General features: G+C 39.5%; 1 protein-coding gene across 1 annotated transcript in view; it reads left to right on the top strand.

The window, feature by feature from the left end:
* The window catches only part of STK39 (serine/threonine kinase 39), a 263,934-nt gene that overhangs the window by 191,401 nt on the left and 53,030 nt on the right, over positions 1-19,503 (top strand). Inside the window, exons 15-16 of the mRNA XM_090280486.1 lie at positions 14,186-14,238; positions 18,384-18,452. Coding sequence (XP_090136612.1) covers positions 14,186-14,238; positions 18,384-18,452 — 122 coding nt within the window. The remainder of the gene's footprint in view (positions 1-14,185; positions 14,239-18,383; positions 18,453-19,503) is intronic.

The following is a 19,503-nucleotide window of genomic DNA, read 5'->3' as shown; positions in this document are numbered from 1 at the left end:
GGAATTTGGGGGTATATCTTTTTTATTAGTGATTCTTAGATAAGAAAAATGTATGATTCCCACAGTCTTGATAAGAGGTCCTTCAGTTTGTGGTGCAGTTATATACATGCAAGTTGCTAATTACACATTGTCAAGCATGTTTTCCAAAAATCATCAAAATGTGAGTATGGTTCTAAAATAGGGATTCCATGACTCACACATGAAAACCAGTTTTATTATTTGACAACCATGCAGCGTGTATTTGAACACAGGCAGACAATCATTTTGAGCATTTGGAATGAGGTCATATATTACATGCATCTGCTTTTGAGTCTTGTCCTCAGCTACACCATTCATGGTGGAGGTGGTGTTGCAGTTAGCTTTATGATTAAGCCAGGGGTCCTTCCAGTTTTGGTAACTTAGAGGTACTTGGAATTTTCCAGTTAGGATGGTTTGATGTCTATCTATGCTAAGTGATTAATGCCATTTTATTTACTTTACCTGTGTCTATTGAAGGGGGATGTTGTTATTTATTTATTTAACCTGAAACATTATAGTAACGAGTGCCATAAATTAGTGCTCCAAACACCAAGAACAAGTTTAGTGTTTGTTAATGGTATAAATGTTGACCTTTAAAGCCTTGCCAGGATCAGAGGAGAAGAAAAAAGGCATCACACGGTGGCTGCATTTCAAGGACCACTTGGCAGTAGTGGGACGAGTTGTGCATCGCAGCCCGCAGTGGGGCTTTTGAAAGGGCATCCAAGAGATGCGGATAAGACCGAACTTCTGATTTCTTTTCTCTCACTTGGGGCAATCTTCAGATTTAAAAAGAAAATCAATCTTGTAAAAATACTGGAAACATTTTCAGATATTAATCTTCACTTTAAATCTTGCAAATAAGGAACTCCTTTACATCCCCTTGCCTTTCTGGGGCGTGTTAACCCAGAGAAAGGTTCTCACACTTGCTCCCAGGCGCCCGCTCTGCTCCTCGTGGCTTTTCAGCCCTGGTGCTGTCTCTGTCTGCCGCGACTGGGCAGTCGCCTCACTTGAAGCCAGTGGATGGTTTTTGGCTTGTTTGCCTTGAGAAAGTTTTTGGATTTTTTAAATGGTTTTTATATTATTCAGAATAAAAGTCCTGTCCTAATCCAGCCTCCTGAGAACTGTGGCCTGGAGTGCTCTAACAGACATGTATTTCCTTCTGCTGCCCATCAACATCCTATCAGATACCTAGTAACAAGATTATTCTGCTGAAGCAATTTCAGAGAAATCCATCCTGAGGATTAATGATGTCTTCGCCAAAGGGTCATCTGCACTAGACTGTATGTACATTTACTTGTAGGTCATTTCTGTGACATAGATCCAAAGGGAAAATACTTGCTCATTCTCATTTATCATTAAATTTGATTATCTTAATATGCCACCTATGGGAAAGCCGGGATGGATTCTGCTTACCTAGAGGACACTGATTATTCATTAGTCCTTCATACTTTTCTCCTTTGTTGGGTGGGGATTTTAAACCTAGTTGAAAGTGATCATGTTTCATTTAAATTTGCTCATTTTAAATATAGCTTCCCCTAGATATGACTATACATATAAATTAATAGGAAAATTACAAGAATAGAAAAGTTAAAGTAAAACCTGGCTCTTGCTGCTTTTGTGATCACCTGGCTGAAGTTTAAAGAGTTTTATTGTTGTCTGCTCACTTTATAGTATTGAAACTTATACTGAAGTTTTATTTGTTTGTTTGTTTATGGCTAACTCTCTTGATTAGTAGCACACATTCTTTAAAACTTTTAAGCAAATGTTATCCTTTCTCTGTTCTGAAACAACAAAGTTTGACGTTCCCCTGAGCACACGTTCGAGTCCTTGGCCGGCACAGCTTCCTTTTGAAGTTCTGACAGCCTGCAGCCCACCTCTGCCAGCAGTTAGCCAGCTCTCCAGGGGAGGACATAAGTCTGTCTCCTGCATGTTCACAGCAGAATGTTACTCCTACATCTCTCATATGTTTTAGATAAGGTGAAAGGTCTATGTTTAATCAACACACAGAATGCCAGACGCCTTCGAATACTTGTCAGAGTTCAGTCATGAAATCACCCATCACAGAACTTAACAAAGATATGTTTGGGGCATCAGGCATCAGTCTATATAGGCCTTTCATCTCTCCTGGTTCTTGGAGCTTCCTTTATTGAGGTAAATCATCAGGAAACAATGTACCTCAGCTATATTATTTCTGCTCCCAGCAGAAATGCCATCACTCAGGTAAGATTTAATATTGTGCCTTCAGCACATTGGAGAAAAAAATCCCTGTCTTTTGCACCACATAGTTGAAGACATTTATATGAAAAAGTTTCTATCTTTTGCAACACAGAGTTGAAGACATTACTCAGTGTCTCTTATAAAGTGGCTTCCATAAAAAGTTTCTCCTTGGCGTTAATGCCAAGGGGGAAAATGTTTTGTCTTGCATGTTTCTTTTTTGATAAAGTAAGAACTGTATCACGCAATATCCCCCACTACTTTTTCCTTAGATGCAAATAAAGCTCAATTCAGTGCTCAGTGGGAGTCATTGATATCTCTAGTCTGTATAGTATCTCTTTTACCATTCTCTTTAATTTCTGTTATTTATAACGATCAAATGTTCACTTATATATTTGGTTTAATTTTGAAGCTACTTATTTTTTGCATGAATTAAAGCAAATAAATTGTTGGCAAGGAAGCTAACTTCCATTATCTTGAAAATTTACTCATCCTGGAATCTGTAAATATGTGCAGCACCAACCACCTTGCCATATAATGTATTGGTCTGTATGAATATACCAACTATAACATGATATCTAGAGCCCAAATGGACATTTATTGAATCCATTGCTTAGAGACGCATTTTCATTTTAAGTATAATGGACTCGGCATGTTGACTTGGGAGTGTGATGTGTTGAAGAGAGCTATCCATCATGGAAACATCAACGGGTCTGGTTTTCTGCAGTAAGTCCTAACACACTGCAAACTTGCAAGCACAAATGCTGCTAATGAAGCCTGCTTCTGTATTTCTGTCAGTAGGTTTCTATCAGGAGACATACACAAAAACCCCTGACAGATAAGTGTACTTAACCATTTTCCTGCTGCTAAAAAATGTGAACTTGGATTAGCCATGTTTCTGCTCCTACCAGCTGTACATATGTTTATAGTTTTTATTTTGCCACTCCATTTTCTTTTCATCCTACATGTAGAAAATTAGTTCAGTAAATATATTGAAAGGACATTCTAAATGCTAAAAAGGACTGCTACCCATGAAAATACAGTTCTGTTATCCTGACAGGAAGCAGAGCCCTTCTATAGTAATCTGTTCACTCATGATTTGCCACAGCTGGGATATAACACAATTAATTTTGTATTGTGTAAGTAAAACAATATTAAAAATTTATGTACTAAGTTCTGAAGTAAATATGACAACATGTTACCATTTCAAAAGTTCTGGATGGTAGGTCATGTGTATTTATATTATTACTGTTTCCACTTTCTTGTATCTTGAGATGATTTTCCAAAGCATGTGCTAGAACAAAAAATAAACATGTTTGTTTAGGTTGGAGAGTGGGAGAGTAAGGGAGAGGAAACAGCCATGCCTTCCTCCTGGCAGGCATGGGGATTTTCAAAAAGTTTCTGTTAAAGGTAAAAACACTTAACTTAGTTTGGTGAAACTACTTTTTTTTTTTTTTTTTTTTTTGTAGACAGTAAAGACATTTATGATAATATTTTTGCATGTGATTTATTCATGGGTATCAACATTTTACAGAGTGTCAATTTCTCTGGAGGGGGGGCTCTGCACATGTACCTAATTTAGCTATCAGCTGTGTGAAATCATATGCAACCAGATTGCTCCCTGCAGCTTACATATCTGAGGGTCCCTCACGCTGCCTGATAGCCGAGGAGATGCATCCGAGTCTCTAAGCCTGAGGGTTTAGTTGCAGAAAACCCTGGAGACAACCAGTGTGTAAGGTCAAATTGTTTAAGTTATGTCCAGATACCTTTTTTGAAGAAAAAAAGTTTTTTTTGTGTGTGCACGTATGTACATATGTATGTCAGTCCCTGCTCTTTGTTGTTGTTGTTAAAGGGAACAACAAGAGGTCCTTCTGATCGGTTTGACACTGATCATGGTCATGTGATGCTGCATGGCTTGGTACAGACTAGAATTCTGGATGCTACAAAGTTACAGTAATTTCTAGGTCATAGGCATATTTCTGGGTGTCTGGGACTACAGCGCTGAAAGGAATCTTCATTATCACTTTTTAAGCTCTTTTGAGGCAAGTCAAATACAAGGCCAGGGTTGGGGGTGGGGGAGCCTATGACTGAGTTGTTCACACACTCTCGGAGCATATGGCTCATGGTAGATGGAGATGTAGACTTCCGGAGACTTTCCGTTTCGGGCAGGGCTTCAGAGCGCGGTTAGATGGGCACAGCAATGGCTCTCGCCTTTTATTCCTGCCACCACAGCAATTGATGCAAAACACATTCTCCTCTGTAACATCTCCCACTGCGTGCAGTACCTCATTGTGTCGGGGGTTCTTTCTTTAGAGGCTGCCCTTCAGTTCACCCTGCCTGCATTTTGGGAACCAGCAATTGAGATTAGAAAGCTGTCATCTAGAAGGGTTTGTTCCACGTTTGGGTATTGTTTCTGCTATTAATGGCTCTGAGGATAGTCCGGATACCTAGTAGATCAATTAAGTATTTATAAAGTGTGGCGTGAATTAACCAGCTGTGTAATCTTAAGCCACTAATCTCTTTGGCTTTGGTTTCTTCACTTATGGAATGAGGGAAATGGATTAGGTGACCTCTTGGGCCCCTTCTAGTTGTGAAATTCCATGATTCCATGATTGGACCTTTCTTTATCTCAGAGAAGATGAATTTGACAGAAATGTGGAGGATGAATAAAGTGAGGGGAGAAATGCTCCTTTCTCTGAATTAGCCTAGTATTTCTTTCTTGACTACTATTTTTAAGCGCTTATGTAAGTCAGGGTCTTCCTGGTAGTTTTACACATGTCAGCTGTCATTCTCTGGGGAAATTGTAAGCTCTTTAAGGACCAGAACCATGACTTCCCCCTACTTCTGTGCACCTCAAAATATGACATCGTAATGCCAAACAGCGATGTGAGGGGGTCCGCACAGTGTTTTCACACAGCTCACCCCCTTTTTCCTGTGGAAGAAACTGAAGGTTAAAGAGGTGAAGTGGCCAAGAGAACATCACTGCTGCTGAGTGGCTGAATCGCAGTCGAGCTCCTCGGACCAGTCAACTGGCAAGAGTCTCCAGGTCTGAGGCAGCTTGGTTAGCTGACTCCGAGACCCAGCTCTAGGAGGCCCAGAACTGAGCATAAACACGGCGACAGAGCAGCCAGCCACCTGCAGGGCCACACGAAGCTTGTTTTTACTGTTACTGATTTCTTTGTTTCTGGCCTTATGTGTCCTTCAACTTACTATTATAGTGGCATCATTTTTCACGTCTCAAAGCCCAACAGTTTTCTTCCTGGGCTACAACACATTCATCTGTCAAAGATTACCCTGAACAATAGGCCCCGTCACATTTTAAGGCCCTTTTCCTTTTGCAGTTCCTCTTTCACTTCTCCAGGTGCATATGGTTGGGGTCCATGAGTGTGGATAAAGTAGCCTTTGTTCATTAAATCTTTTCTTCTCATCTTTGGCAGATAATGGTGATCTGTCCTGGGTCAGTAGTAATAGTAGAGTTTAAGAGAAGTTGATGATTTGAGAAATCTTAAGGGAAGGGAATATAACTCACAAGTCATGCTAGTTGGCTGTTACCACCATTTACTGCCACAGGGAGCAAAGGAAGAAAGTGCATTTGAAAGGAAAAATGATGTGTTCTATTTTGGATATGGTGAGTTTCCTCGTGTCTGTTCAGACGTCGCATGGAGATGCTGCGGAGCAGTACCTGGCTTTGAGTCAGGGCCTTGGACTCCATCATCCAGGGAGAGAATGAGATGGTGGAGAATGAACATTAGCACTGAAGGGACAGGCAGACAGAGAAAGGGCAGCTAGGGAACTGGGGACGACCGGAAAAAGGTGACATCACGGAGGCCGTGACTTGTAAACTCTTCATCCATTCATTTATTCATGTATTGACTCATTCAACAAATACTATATCTGTGTGTTCCCTAGGCCACTGCTGGATGCTGAGGGGAAGAACAGTGAACAGGCAATCTGAGGGTCTTCGTCTTTTGGAACTCATTGTCTAGTGGATGAGACGGGCATTAAAGTAATAACCATACGATTATATTTGTACCACATTGAGCACAGAACTAGCGGCTAGGATAGCAAACAGGAAAGGGGCTCACCCTCTTCTGGCGCCCATGCCTCCTTTCCTGGTCTCCCCAGAAAGACACAGCCAGGTCTCTGAGAGGCTGAGAGTGACAAATTTCCAAGCTGGGGGAGCAACTGGCTCTTCCAGAAGAGATCTTCTGTTCCTTCCCTTGTCATCTATTTTCCTCTTTACTAGCTGTGTTTTACTGGCACATATGTTTCTTTCCTCCCATCGTTTAAAAGCCTTCTCTTTACCTCGTTACAACTATTCTCTTCATCCCCTTACAGATGAACGTCTCAAAAGAATTGCCCCCACTTCAATTCCTTTTCTACCATGATCTCCTGAACCCACTCCTGGCAGGGTTTTGACTTCTCTGCTCCATTCAAAGTATTCTTTGCAAGTTTATGTTTGGGAAAGGAGGCCAGGTGAGCAGGGGTTCGCATGGAAGAGATGAGGGTAGGCAGACAGGCAGAAGCAGGTCCTGGAGGATCACATTTTGAATTTTGTGTTAAGAATAAGGGCGAGAAATGGAGTCTTTCAGCAAAGGAGTGACATGATCAGATCCCTGGGGAACAAGCTGGCTGGCTGCACTGCTTGAATGTGGAAAGACAAGTTAGGAACACCTGCAGGAGTGCAGGGCGGGGCCGATGCCGGCTCGGTGAGGGCTCCGGCCTGCAGGAGAGAGTGGGTAACATTTATCAGGTTCTACATTTAATTCTGATCTGCTGTCCAGAAACATGTTTTCGATGCATCCTTTCCCTTTCCTAATCCTCATCCGTAAAAGAATGGGGGATCCCAGTCGTCCTTATTTCCAGGGTTGTTTCCAGCATGGAATGAAATTACCTCTGTGAAGCACTGAATATGTACCAGCAGATACCACATCCTATTAATTTTTATTTTTCCATCTCACAGTTGAGGAAACAGATTACAGAGGCCATGTAAGTAGCAACTGGATTTGAACACAGACCTCTGTCTGCACAGCTCACGTTATTGCCTCGTTCTGCACCTGGCTGCCTCCTGGTATGGAGGCAAATGCCCAGCTCACTCAGTGGGAACTGCAGTCCTATCTCTCTTCCTAAACCTGTGGGAAAGGACTTCGTTCCAAGAGTAGGAAAGATGCAAGCTGAACTAAAAATGTAGTCCTGTTTCCTGGTCCAGCCTGTTTGGAAGATCCCCATCCAGTTCCAATAGTGGGAGAATATTCCAGGAGTATGTGGGAGTCCCCCTGGAATTCCTTGGACACCAACAGCTTCCCCCTGGCCTGGAATCAGGTGGAAGTCAGCAAGAAAAGCACTTGTTAGCTAAGAAAATCCTCATCTGCTAAGGAGGGAGGGGCCACCTCTGGATCTCTGGGAAACACTGTACCTACCTTGCAGGTTTCATGGGCAATGTTACCCCAACTGCATCCCTCCCCTGAGGTTGGGAAAATGGTTGACTTTTAACCTCATTTGACAACACCCCTGTGATGGAGGGTATGCAGTGCACAGTTACACTTTATGATACCCTTTGTCGACATCTGGTTCTTAGGGTGTGTACCCCCCACCCCCCGCATTGGTTGGCTTGGGCAATCAGTGTGGAGCTGGAGAATGCAAATAGTCCTCAGCAGGCATTTTGCCTCCAGAGCCCTCCAGGAGCGATAGTTCTGCCATATTGTCCTGACAGGGTGTATTAAGAGGTGCAGAAAAATGCTATATCCTGTCAGACATGTCTGTCTACTGCACAGGCCTTTTGCACCTGTACCACCAGAAAGGGTTACATGTGCACCTGTGTGTTTGTTGTCACCACACTCATAGCCAGCTGCCTCGTCTGAGTGGTCACTGTGTCCCTTGCAGATGAACCGAAAGAGCAGGAAGAAAAACCGACAGTCTGCATCTCTGAACTTTACACTCTGCATGGCCACAGCAATATTTATTTGATACAACTGAGCCCACACTCCTACTGGCCCAACCAGCTGGTCCTGAGTAGTAGTGACCCCCCTTAAATGGCTGATAAGCTTTTCAGCTGGCAGAGTTCCCCCATCTCCATGGTTTTTTGTTTTTGTTTTTTTTTCTTTAAAGTACATTTCCTGCTTTAACTCATTTGAAGTTCGTACAGTGGTGCTTACAAATAGCTTCTGAGGGTGTAAATCGGTACAACTTAAATGAAGGGAAATTTGACAGTATTTATCAAATTGCAAATGCATAGGTCCTTTGATCAAGCAGTTTGCTTCTAGAAATTTGCTTTTATACTATATTTGCAAAATGGCATAAGAACAAGGCTATTCATTGAAGCATTGTTTATACTAATGAGAGACTACAAATAATCTGTAGAATGGGAACTGGCTTTTAAAAAGGATATAGCCTGCAGTGGCATACTGTATAGCTATAAATAAGGCATGCAAACACTCTCCATGAACCAATATGGATAAATCATTCCATGTATATTATTGAATTTTGAAAAAAAGGCAAGTGCAGCACAGTGGGCATAGTCCACTGCCATCTTTATTAAACAGAGAGAACCGTGTGTGTACATCTGTTTGTTTATGCATAAAAGCTCTCAGGGAGGGTGCAGAGAGGGCCTATAGCACTGAGCTCCGCTTTGAGAGCTGCCTGGTAGCTGAGTGGCAGGAGTTGGAGAGCTAGTTTTTACACAATATCCTGTCATACTTTTTTATTTTTAAACCATGTAATAGTATCACCTATTTAAAAAATATTTCTTACCTGAGCCCTGTAGGCTTTGCATTTGTGATGCAGTACATATATACAATGAGAAATAAGGGGCTATGCCTTACCAAATTCAAGTGTTTGTTGTTGTTTTTTAAGGTTTGGGGATTTTTAATAAAAGTTTTCAAAGGTGACCTGTTACTCTTAAGTTTTTAATGTTTCCTCTACTGAATTACACAGATTTATTATAGTTTCTGGCCTTAAATGGTACCTGTGTTCAGCTTCCTTGAAAGCAAGGATACCCTGTGCCATATCAATTAAGGTAAATGTACTTTCAATTAAAGGTGTTAAGTATGAGTCTGAAAAGATTAATCCTTTATAAAAGGATGACCTTCAATAGTTAGATCCAATTAGGCATTTTCCCAAAGACATTTCATCCTGATGGGATGTCTACTACTCACAATCAATCATGGTGATCTTTTCAGTGGTGGGTATTTTAGGTTCAGTGTCATAAAAGGGTGACTTGACTAGGCAACCTCTATAACTTGAGCCACTGTTGATGTAGATAACAGATTATGGGCGTTGGATATTACTTTTGTGGTATTAACATTTAAAGAGTCAGGGTGTGCCTTTAGATATTCTAAGTACAGTCCTTATAACTCTCTTCTTATGGCCTTAGTAGAACAAAATAATTTAGACAGGATTAATGGAAGGAAAAGAACAATGACATACAGAAGCATCAAACCAAATTCCTTTTCATGTTTTTATTCTTCTGTCATTTCATTATTAAGGCAATGTAAGTACTAGCTTTTTTTGGTGCCCTTTTTTCATATTGGATAGTTTTAGTTCTAATCCAACCTTTGCTGATATACAGCACACAAAACCAAGGCTATTAGATAAATGAATACTTGCTGATCTTTCTATGTAACATAAAATCTTGGGGAATGTGATTTTCTTTCCCTCAAAAATGAAAGGAATCGGGGATTTCTGTTTGTATTAGGTATTTCCAATATAAAAGCCTTGGTCCTCACTCTGCCACTCATCAGATTTGTAAACTTAGAAAAGCCATGAATGTATTTTAAACAAAACAAAACAAAACAAAAAAAAACACCCCAAAAAACAACAAAAAAAGGAAAACAGGTAATACCTAGTTTGTATACCTCAAAGGTTGATTGTGGTATAAAATGAGATTTGATAACAGTGTTTCTTGAAAGTGTGGTCCTATGATCCCTAGCAATCCTTGAGAGCCTTTCAAGGAGTCCATGAGGTCAAAGCTATTTTTATGACGATATTAAGAAATTATTTGCCTGTTACTGTCATTCTTTCACACATATACAGTGAAATTTCTCAGTGGCTGGCTACTGATATGTGTGATATTGCAACAGATCGAATACAGAAGGAAATATAAGATTCCAGCCATCTTAAGCAGGACGTTAAAGAGGTTTACAAAAATAGAAAACAATGCACTCTCTTTACTGATTTGTTTTTCTTTTGGTAAGTAAAGTAATTTTTCATAAAAAATTTTTACATTATCATATGATGGGTCAGTGTCATTTTCAAATCAGGTAATATGCATTTTAAAATTTATCAGTTTTAATTTCCAATACAATAGATCTTGATAGATATAATCAATATAAACAAAAGCTCCTCAGGGGTTCTTAATACTTTCTAAGACTGGAAAGAGGTTCTAAGAACAAAAAATTTAGCGACAGCTCTACCTAAGACACAGAGGCAAATACACACAGGAGACTTACGGCCAAGATGGAGGCCTAGACTGACACGCTCTGTCTCCCTCTACAACTAAGAAGGACTACAACTACCGCAAAACCAGAAATAAACAGAAGTTCCAGAAAATAAGTGGAAGTCCAACATATGAAGTTATAAAGAGGTGGTGCTCATCTGGATGCGTAGGAGGGGCGAAGCCGGGGAGGAGAGGTCAAGCTGTGCTGATGGCAGCAGCAGTGGCGATGGTGGCAGGACGGCAGTAAGCACAAACACCCATATTTAAGGGGAGGCAAGAATCACCTGTGGAGCACCCCTGGCTGCAGACCAGACCCGTCGGCTTGCAATTTCAATGCCAGGGAAGGCAGACCCCCATTGCCTCGGATTGTGAAGGCCCAGAGGGTGTGGGGACGGAGGAGAAGGCTCCCAGTCTCTCAGCAGAGAGTAAACAGTAAGAATCCATCTTGGACCCCCGCCCCCACACAAAACGCCATAGTGTGGTGAGGAGGGTCACCCGGTTGTGACAAGTGCATGGGGCTCCGCACCATATAGCGTAGGAGGTGTGACAGTCCTGCCCAGGAAGCAAAGGTAAACACAAAACTTTCAGGATGGCACAGATCATGATAGAGATCCCGGTGACTCAGCTGACCAGACAGCAAATATCTAAACAAAGCAGCAGACAGGAAATCTTTCTGAGGCACAGTTCAGAGCTCTGGTTGTAAAAATGCTTACAGACCTAACAGCAGATATTAAACAAGACAGGGAAGGAGTGAAGGCTAGTCCTGCTGAAATGAACAAAAGTACATATGAAACTAGTGGTGAGGGAAAGAAAACCAGGGATCAAATCAACAAATCGGAACATAGGGAAGGAACAAACAGTCAATCAGTGCAGAAAGAGGAAACAAAAAGAGGAAAATGAGGAGAGGCTCAGAAACTTATCGGACAGGTATAAGCAGGCCAATATCTGAATCATAGGGTTGCCAGAAGGTGAAGAAGAAGAACTAGAAATTGAAAAATTATATGAAAAAATAATGAAGCAGAACTTCCCTAACTTGGGGAAGGAAATAGACTTATAGGTCCAGGAAGCACAGAGAGTTCCAAAAAAACTGGACCCAGGGAGAACCACACCAAAACACATTATAATCAAAATGTCAAAAATTAAGGATAAGGAGAGAATCTTAAAAGCAGCAAGAGAGAAGAGAATTACATACAAAGGGGTCCCAATAAGACTATCAACTGATTTCTCAAAAGAAACTCTGTATGCAAGAAGGGACTGGCAAAAAATATTCAAAGTAATGAAAAGCAAAAACCTACAACCACTATTACTCTATCCAGTGAAACTGTCATTCAGGATAGAAGGGCAGAGAAAGTATTTCCAGGATAAAGTAAAACTGAAGGAGTTCATCAGACCCAAACCACTGTTATATGAGATGTTAAAGGGACTCGTTTAGGAGAAAGACGATCAAAACTATGAACATTAAAATGAAATCAAAACAAAGGCAAACTAAGTAGGCAACGAGAGTGGAAAAAGAATTATAGGTATGGGGAACATATTGGGGGAAGGTCAGCAGGGAGGGGGAAAGGGGGAGGGAGGGAGATGGTACAGGAATTAGGAAGCATAGTAGGAGAGAGTGTAGTAGACAGGAAGATGTTGAGAAGAACCATATGCACAACCAATGGGCATGGACTAATGGGGGGACAACTGGAGGGAGGGGGGTCACTGGGTGGAGGTGAACAAAGGGAAAAGAAATTGGGATAACTGTAACAGCATAATTAATAAAGCATAGTTAAAAAAATATTTGAGAACTGCTTATATATATGAAAGCAGTATGTAACTATATGGTACTTTGGTACCAAATTTAGGCTGTTCAAACAATCCAGCATGCAAACTGTCTTTCCTCAGGCACTGATGTTCTTGGCATGCTCCACCTCAAGAGTAGGGTTGCTTATTCCAGGGTGCAAGATGCTCTCTGAACCATCCACAGTTGTCTGCAATTTCAGGTGTCATTCATGTGTTGTTTTTTTTTCTTTTTTCTTTTAGTGAGTTCAGAATTTTTCAGTGTTCAGATTCTCAGGAGGAAAAGGAGCACAGCTGCAGGAATTGCTGATGTCTCGTAGTCCCGTTCTATCTCAGAGAGCCTGAAAGGAGATGCAGAGTTGTTTGATGTTCTTATGCCTGTGGCCTGGGCTTAGGCATCCCTTGATTTCTTGACTCTTTACTTCTCTCTTTGTGGAAGGGTGTTAGACATGGGCCAGCTTCCTAGGCACTGGGGAGAAGGTCTTTCTCGCAAGTCCGTAACATGCCTTTATTATCTTTCTGGGTCTCCTTATGCTTAGTGTGGTAGGATGTGGTAGGACAGAGACCAGGAGATAGCACCCATAGTTTTAGAGTACCAAGGCTGGAGTACTAAACAGGATTTGATGAGACTTCAGGCACTGGAGTATTTAGGGATGGTTATTCAGGCTGTTGCTGTGTCTGTCTCGGACACCATAGGCAACTGAGCAAGTAGGTATGTGCTTACAGATGTTACTATTTCATATTTTCTACTGCAGTTTTTAAGATGTTTTTATTAACTTTAATTTAGCATCCGTTGAGTTAGTTGTAACATTTAAGTGTTCTTATGAACATCTAAAACCATTCTAATTATAGCTCATTTCTGCTTATTATCATTTTTTGAAAATAATATGAATGGAAAACTCACATCTTAGCTACTTGTTCCATAATTCCTGTGTCACTTAATTTTTTGATTGAATCTACACAGGGTGGGGGAAAACAGGTTTACAGTTGTTCGTATAGAAAATAATATAATAATAAAACAAGAATAAGCTGTTTCATGAATTTATAACTGTAAACTACTTTTTCTTTACCCAGTATGTATATATTATAGTTTTATGTAAGTGTTTTATATTTACTTAAATGACGTTTTATATATTCAATGGGTAATTTCACAACATTCAGAAGTCCCCTACTATTTAGATTTTTAAATATTTAACAAAACACATACCTTATTTGGGGCATTTTGTTGCATGATTTCATGTGTTGTGCTCTTATGAACTTTATTGCCATAACTATCTTATTTGTTTCTGTTTAAAAGATAATTTGGTAAAATACTGTTTTCTCAGAAAAATATGAAAAATGTATTGAATATCATTTATTCTAACATAGAAATGTCTGAAAATTTCTATTATGAAAAGATGGAAAATATCTTGACTATCATTTTTAACTAAAAGTTCTGAAATTTTCTATTATGAGTTATATTTAAGATTACTAATTTAGTGTAGATTTATAGAATGAACATTTTATTTTTGAAACTTTGTGATATGAGCAGGTTTATATAAGGTGAATTCAATCAAACCAAACAAATATCTCCTTTTATTGTCATAACTATCACTTTCAGTTGAGGAAGTATTTGGAGGTAACCCAAGACTGTAAAATGCTATCTACATGTTAGTAACATCTCCAAAAAATTATAATACCTTTAGTTTGATTAAACTCTATTCATTATATATTAATGTTCTACTTTGTTATGTGTTTCAGAAACTCCAGAAAGGAACTTAATGATATACGGTTTGAGTTTACTCCAGGAAGAGGTGAGTTTTAATTGGAATTATTTTTTTATTGCCACAAAGAACATTTCAGAAATTGGTTACAAGCATGTTTATAACTTGTTACTCAAGAAATACTTTCTCTAAAAAGAGAGGAAAGAGGGAGGGAGGGAGAGAGGCAAGGAAGGACTTAAGATTATTGTAGGAAATCCAAACTGAACCACTACTGACTACATAAATTCCAGTGGCATGTGCTACATGGTGTGTGTGTGTTTGTATAAATTAAGCACATTAGCTCAACCATGAAGGGAAGTACTGGCGTGGTGATGCAGGCCCTAAAGGATATTATTATGAATGCAGTGGGAAGCATGTAGCAGTTCTAATGAGGACTGAGCAGCAAATAGTGATACCATGCCAAGAGGTAACATGCTTGGCCTCTGTACTCAGTTCCGATTACACAGAGTCTGTGTTGGGGAGTGTCTGTGGCTTCTGTTTGTTGCAGGCACAGCTGGTAAGCTTGGTAGGAATAATGCAAGTATTGCAGCTGAACACAGTTTTAATGTTTTAAATAGTATGAAAACAGCTTAAAGACTAGACTGGTTGCTTTTTTGGCTCCTGGATGCCTGGAAGGCATAGAACCGTGGCATATTTCGTGGTATGTCTATCACTGGCAAAAGGTGATTTTGGTTAATTAATGGATAAATAACATAAATGAACAGGCTTCAGAGACCACAAGACTAACTGTTTAATAAAAATTGCTATTTTTACTATGTAGTATATAACCAAAACAACCAACAAAAGTGTAAATAAGATGCAAATGTTAAGGCTTTATTATCCTTGACCTCTGGTTTTGGATTTTTATGTACATGAAAACAGCCTTGATGGTTATATTGAATATCTTTCTAAAATACATTACACTCCTACATTTGATTGTATTAATAGATAAGTTAATAACATTGTATTTATTTTATGTATTAGATCTCCATGTAGATTTTGATTAATAAATAAATTGTATTTTCTAAACTTTCACAAGCTGTGAATTACAAGACATTTTTTAAAATTGGGGTGACATTGGTTAACTACTTGAAAAACACAAACTGAAATGTTTACAGGAGCCAGAGTTAACGGTGGGGACTTCAGGAAACTAGAGCATTTTGTCTAAATACATTTGAGTTCAGATTTTTAAAAACATGGCCAGTCAAAGTATGTTCCTGGGCCACACATGCTCATAGACTCACTAGCTCTGATCTCTAGTCCCGTGTAAGCACAGAGATCTACTAATTCCCTTCATATTTGAATTAAACTGACATATGGTGCACCTTTTACAAAATAAATGTAAATAAGGCCCTAATGAATTTGCTGATTGATATTTCTAGGAACATCCATCTTTGACAGTTTATAGAGTCAGTCTATGAAACTGTACAGTGCCGGTTACTGTTATCAAAAAGCTACCTACACATAAAAATACTGACCAGTCAATGCATTGATAAAATCTGGTAATTATAAAATAAATGCTTCAAGTATAATAAGTAAAAAAATAGATTCTTATTTTAAGGTTTGTTCTTTTCATCTGATTGTGTAAAATTGACGGTGGCAATAAAAATCAATTTTAATTTAAAGCACTAATGAAGAAATGAATTTCTGAGTGGAGGATATTTGGTGATAAGACAGCCCTATCAGCATTACCTGGCCCTTTGTGCTGGCTTTGGCAGCCTCGTTTGTCTTAGTTAGATCCAGAGTCTCTGCTTTTGTTGCCCAGACAGAAACCATAGAATTAGCTTCTAGATGATGGCTGGCCTTCCCTGGGCAGTGAGCACAGGCCTGTTAGTAACGGAAACATCATGGATACATCACTGTGCCTCTGTGGTTACTGATGCCTAATGCATTTCAGACATTGTCCGCCAGACTTCTATGCATGTACACCACAGTGCACTATGTCTGTGCTGTATAGACACGGAAGTATGTACATAGGGCTACAATATATAACTCAAACCTACCCAATATTCTCTGTCCCCCTTTGAGGGCAAGCCCTTTGTGTTAATTATGTCGCTCTATGCTCTGGAATCCAGAGTAGATACGGTTATTTAACTTGTTTACACGTCAGAAATGTTAAGCAGCTTAAAGAAAAATAAATTACCAATTGCCTTCATGTTTCTGTTCTAACCTATTACTGATGTATTACTTATGTGCATACAAAATAACTGCTTAATGGCACGCGCGCGCACACACACACACACACACAAATATGGAGCATTTCCATTTTTGGCCAGCTAGCATGATCTATCTGCTATTTTAATATGACTCATTTGGTACCTAGGAGTCCTGAAGATAGTAGGAGATGCTGTGCACTTTAGCCATTTGTGAATGTCATTTCCTTTGGTTCTGTTTGAGTGCCAGCCCTCGATGTGTCTTTGATTATTCCATTTTTAACTACATTCTGTGATTGTAGCTCCTTACTCAAGTGCAAGACTTACCAGTACTTTGGAGGTGATGGTAACACATTTAGGTGCTCTAACAGATGATCAGTCAATAGAAATGTAATGACTGCCTGCTGTGTGCCCTAGTAAGCCCTTTAATTCAATAGGCTTCTTTCCCTGAAGTTTCTGGTTGCACCCAGGAAGATGGAGATTGCGAGACTGAATGTTCTAGCCGACTTTCTAAGTCCAAACCACATTCAGAGTAGAACCTTTCATTATGCTACCGTAGGTTTCATAGTAGGGAATCATTTTGTTCCGAAGAGAATTTTGTAAGATGTTTTCTAGCAGTAAGGGCAAGAAAAGTCTACCTTATATGGAATTTTATAGTTTAGTAAGATCTCTATATATTTATTCCCCCTTTCCATTTTATTTTATTTTACTCATTATGAAATGGAATGAATGAAATGATAGAATCCACAATTTCTTGGAAGTACAAAGAATATACATTGACTCTCAAATTTTTATTGGAGATTTGGGAATTCAGGCCACATATGAAAGAAAGAAGGAGAGTATACAGGAATGTAAGATGTGTCTCGGATGATCTTGGCTGCTCCATCATCACCACAGTTTGTTTCCTGAGTAATTACTGTGTGTCAGGCACTGGGCTGAGCCTTTGAAAGCCCAAGAATTGTGAAAGATAATTGTGCCTCCACTTACATGCCCGTGTGTGCGTGCATACACACATGGTTACAACACCTAAAGCACAGATTAAGCACAGAGACCCTGTGTGGAGGGCAGCTGGTGGCACAGCAAGCGGCAGCTCAGCTTCCAGGCTTGTTCGCTTCAGCAGCTACACTTTCACGTCCTCCCCGATGTTAGAGGATACAAAGTCAAACGTCCATGTAGGTTGTTACTGGCTGCTGAGCTGGTTTATTTTTATCCAGCTTCAATTTTGGGTGTTTGTGAGAATGTCAGAAGGCCCTGGGGACCATGTCCTCTCCCTTAGAAAAACTTAGGGGTTCATAATGGTTCTTTTGAGCACATGGCCGATTATCAATTTCTGTTTACAAGGTCTTCAAGCAGACTTCTTCTCACTATTACCATATTCATTCATAGCCTTTCAGTTAAGTAACTCAGCCATAGTCACTTGCTGCGGTCCCATCTTTGTGAGATTGCTAACTTCTGTCACTTACCCCTGAGAACTATATTCTTTTATTCAACCATATTTTCTAAGGCTATCAATCAGTTGCTGTCAAGTGATCAGTGTCATGTTAAAGGAGTTTCCTAAGAGCTTAAATTTAAATCTCTCATTTAATAGTCCAACAAACACATAGATGTTTGTACCAAATTAAGGGTATATCAAATGCTACCTTTTCAACTTTTGCCATAAATTCTGACTTGGTAGCTGCTAATGATAGAGAAGGATTGATGCTGGCTGGAGTTGATCTAGGAAGGGAAAGAGAGAAGCAGTTGTAACAGAAACCAGTTACAGGATAACTTTTGGAGGTGCATATGAGGGTTAATTTAGACAGTAGCCTAGGTGCAAAACTTTCTCGATTCACCAAAACTGAAACAGTAATTTTGTCTAACATCTGTTGAATAGATAGCAAGATGCAAATTTTACATGGCAATGATTTTTCCTCTGGATAGAATCTGAATTGTTGAATTAAAACACATGTGGGTAATTTTTGTACATTAAAATGTATTTTTTACATTGTACTGGATTGCTGATTTTTTTGGTTACTAATACATATTCATTTCATATTTGGACAGATACGGCAGATGGCGTTTCTCAGGAGCTCTTCTCCGCTGGCTTGGTTGATGGCCATGATGTAGTAATAGGTAAATCATTTTTAGTATGCAGTGTCATTTTGTTGATATCAAAGGGAAATGCACTTAGAAACAAAAGTTTCATAAAAGGGTTAATGTATTCTATGAATTTTTAAGCATTTCTTTTTGAATTCTCATCTTTTATGTGAAGGGAATATGTATATTTGAGTCATTTAATTTTCTTTTTAAGAAAGCTTTTACTGTAACTCTGTCCCATTTATCTGGATGTGTTTTAGCCAATAAGGAACCTCACTTGTTAGAAATATAACAAAGAACCTAGAAGTCAGAACCAAAAGTCCATGACATAGCAAAAATAAGGTGCTGTAAATTCTGTGCATCGGAGTGTGGGACCTCTTAGGTCCTTTTATGAAAGCTTCTCTGTTCTTTCTTTGCACTCCGTTCTAATAAACTCAGATGTTAGTTTTCTCAGCCCTTAGCAAGGTTCCTCACAAAATCTAAGGTTGAACTTAAAGATCGTGCAGGCCAGTTCTGTCACGTAGACAAGGAAACAAATTCCTCCCGCGATTCAGTGGTTTGCCCCGGCCACACTGCAGGGTGGTGGCAGACCCACTTCACTTTGGGACTGTGGCTCTTTCTAAAAAAAGAGAGCTCCACGGAGACAGGGAAGCCTGCTAAATAACAACTATATGAAGGGTGCAAGCAGTGACTGGTGGCCTCTGACAAGGCAGAGGAGGCAGAAAGCTGTCAGAAGCAAACACTGCTGTCCAAGCAAAAGTGTAGCCTGATTCTATTTAGGGTGAGGGTGAATAGCTCCACATTCCTCTGCAAATTCTCAGTTATGAATATAACTAAATTCTTAGTTATGAATATTGTGTTGCTAGATATTCAGAATGGCGTCCTTGAGTAATACAAATCAGTTAACATTATGTTAATGTTAATTATGGCATTACGTTTTAATTAGATTGTGGGTTATATTATTAGGGAAATGTGTATTATGATAAAACTTTCTTCAAAAATATTCAAATCAAAAACGATGCTTGAAATGAGTGGGGCCCCTTAAATGATACACTTTCACTAAGAAACATCACTTACTCAAAATAAG

This window comes from Furipterus horrens, unplaced genomic scaffold (assembly GCF_987537825.1).
Source record: "Furipterus horrens unplaced genomic scaffold, mFurHor1.1.pri manual_scaffold_1, whole genome shotgun sequence".
Lineage (NCBI taxonomy): Eukaryota > Metazoa > Chordata > Mammalia > Chiroptera > Furipteridae > Furipterus > Furipterus horrens.
This window is presented reverse-complemented; position numbering and strand designations above follow the sequence as displayed.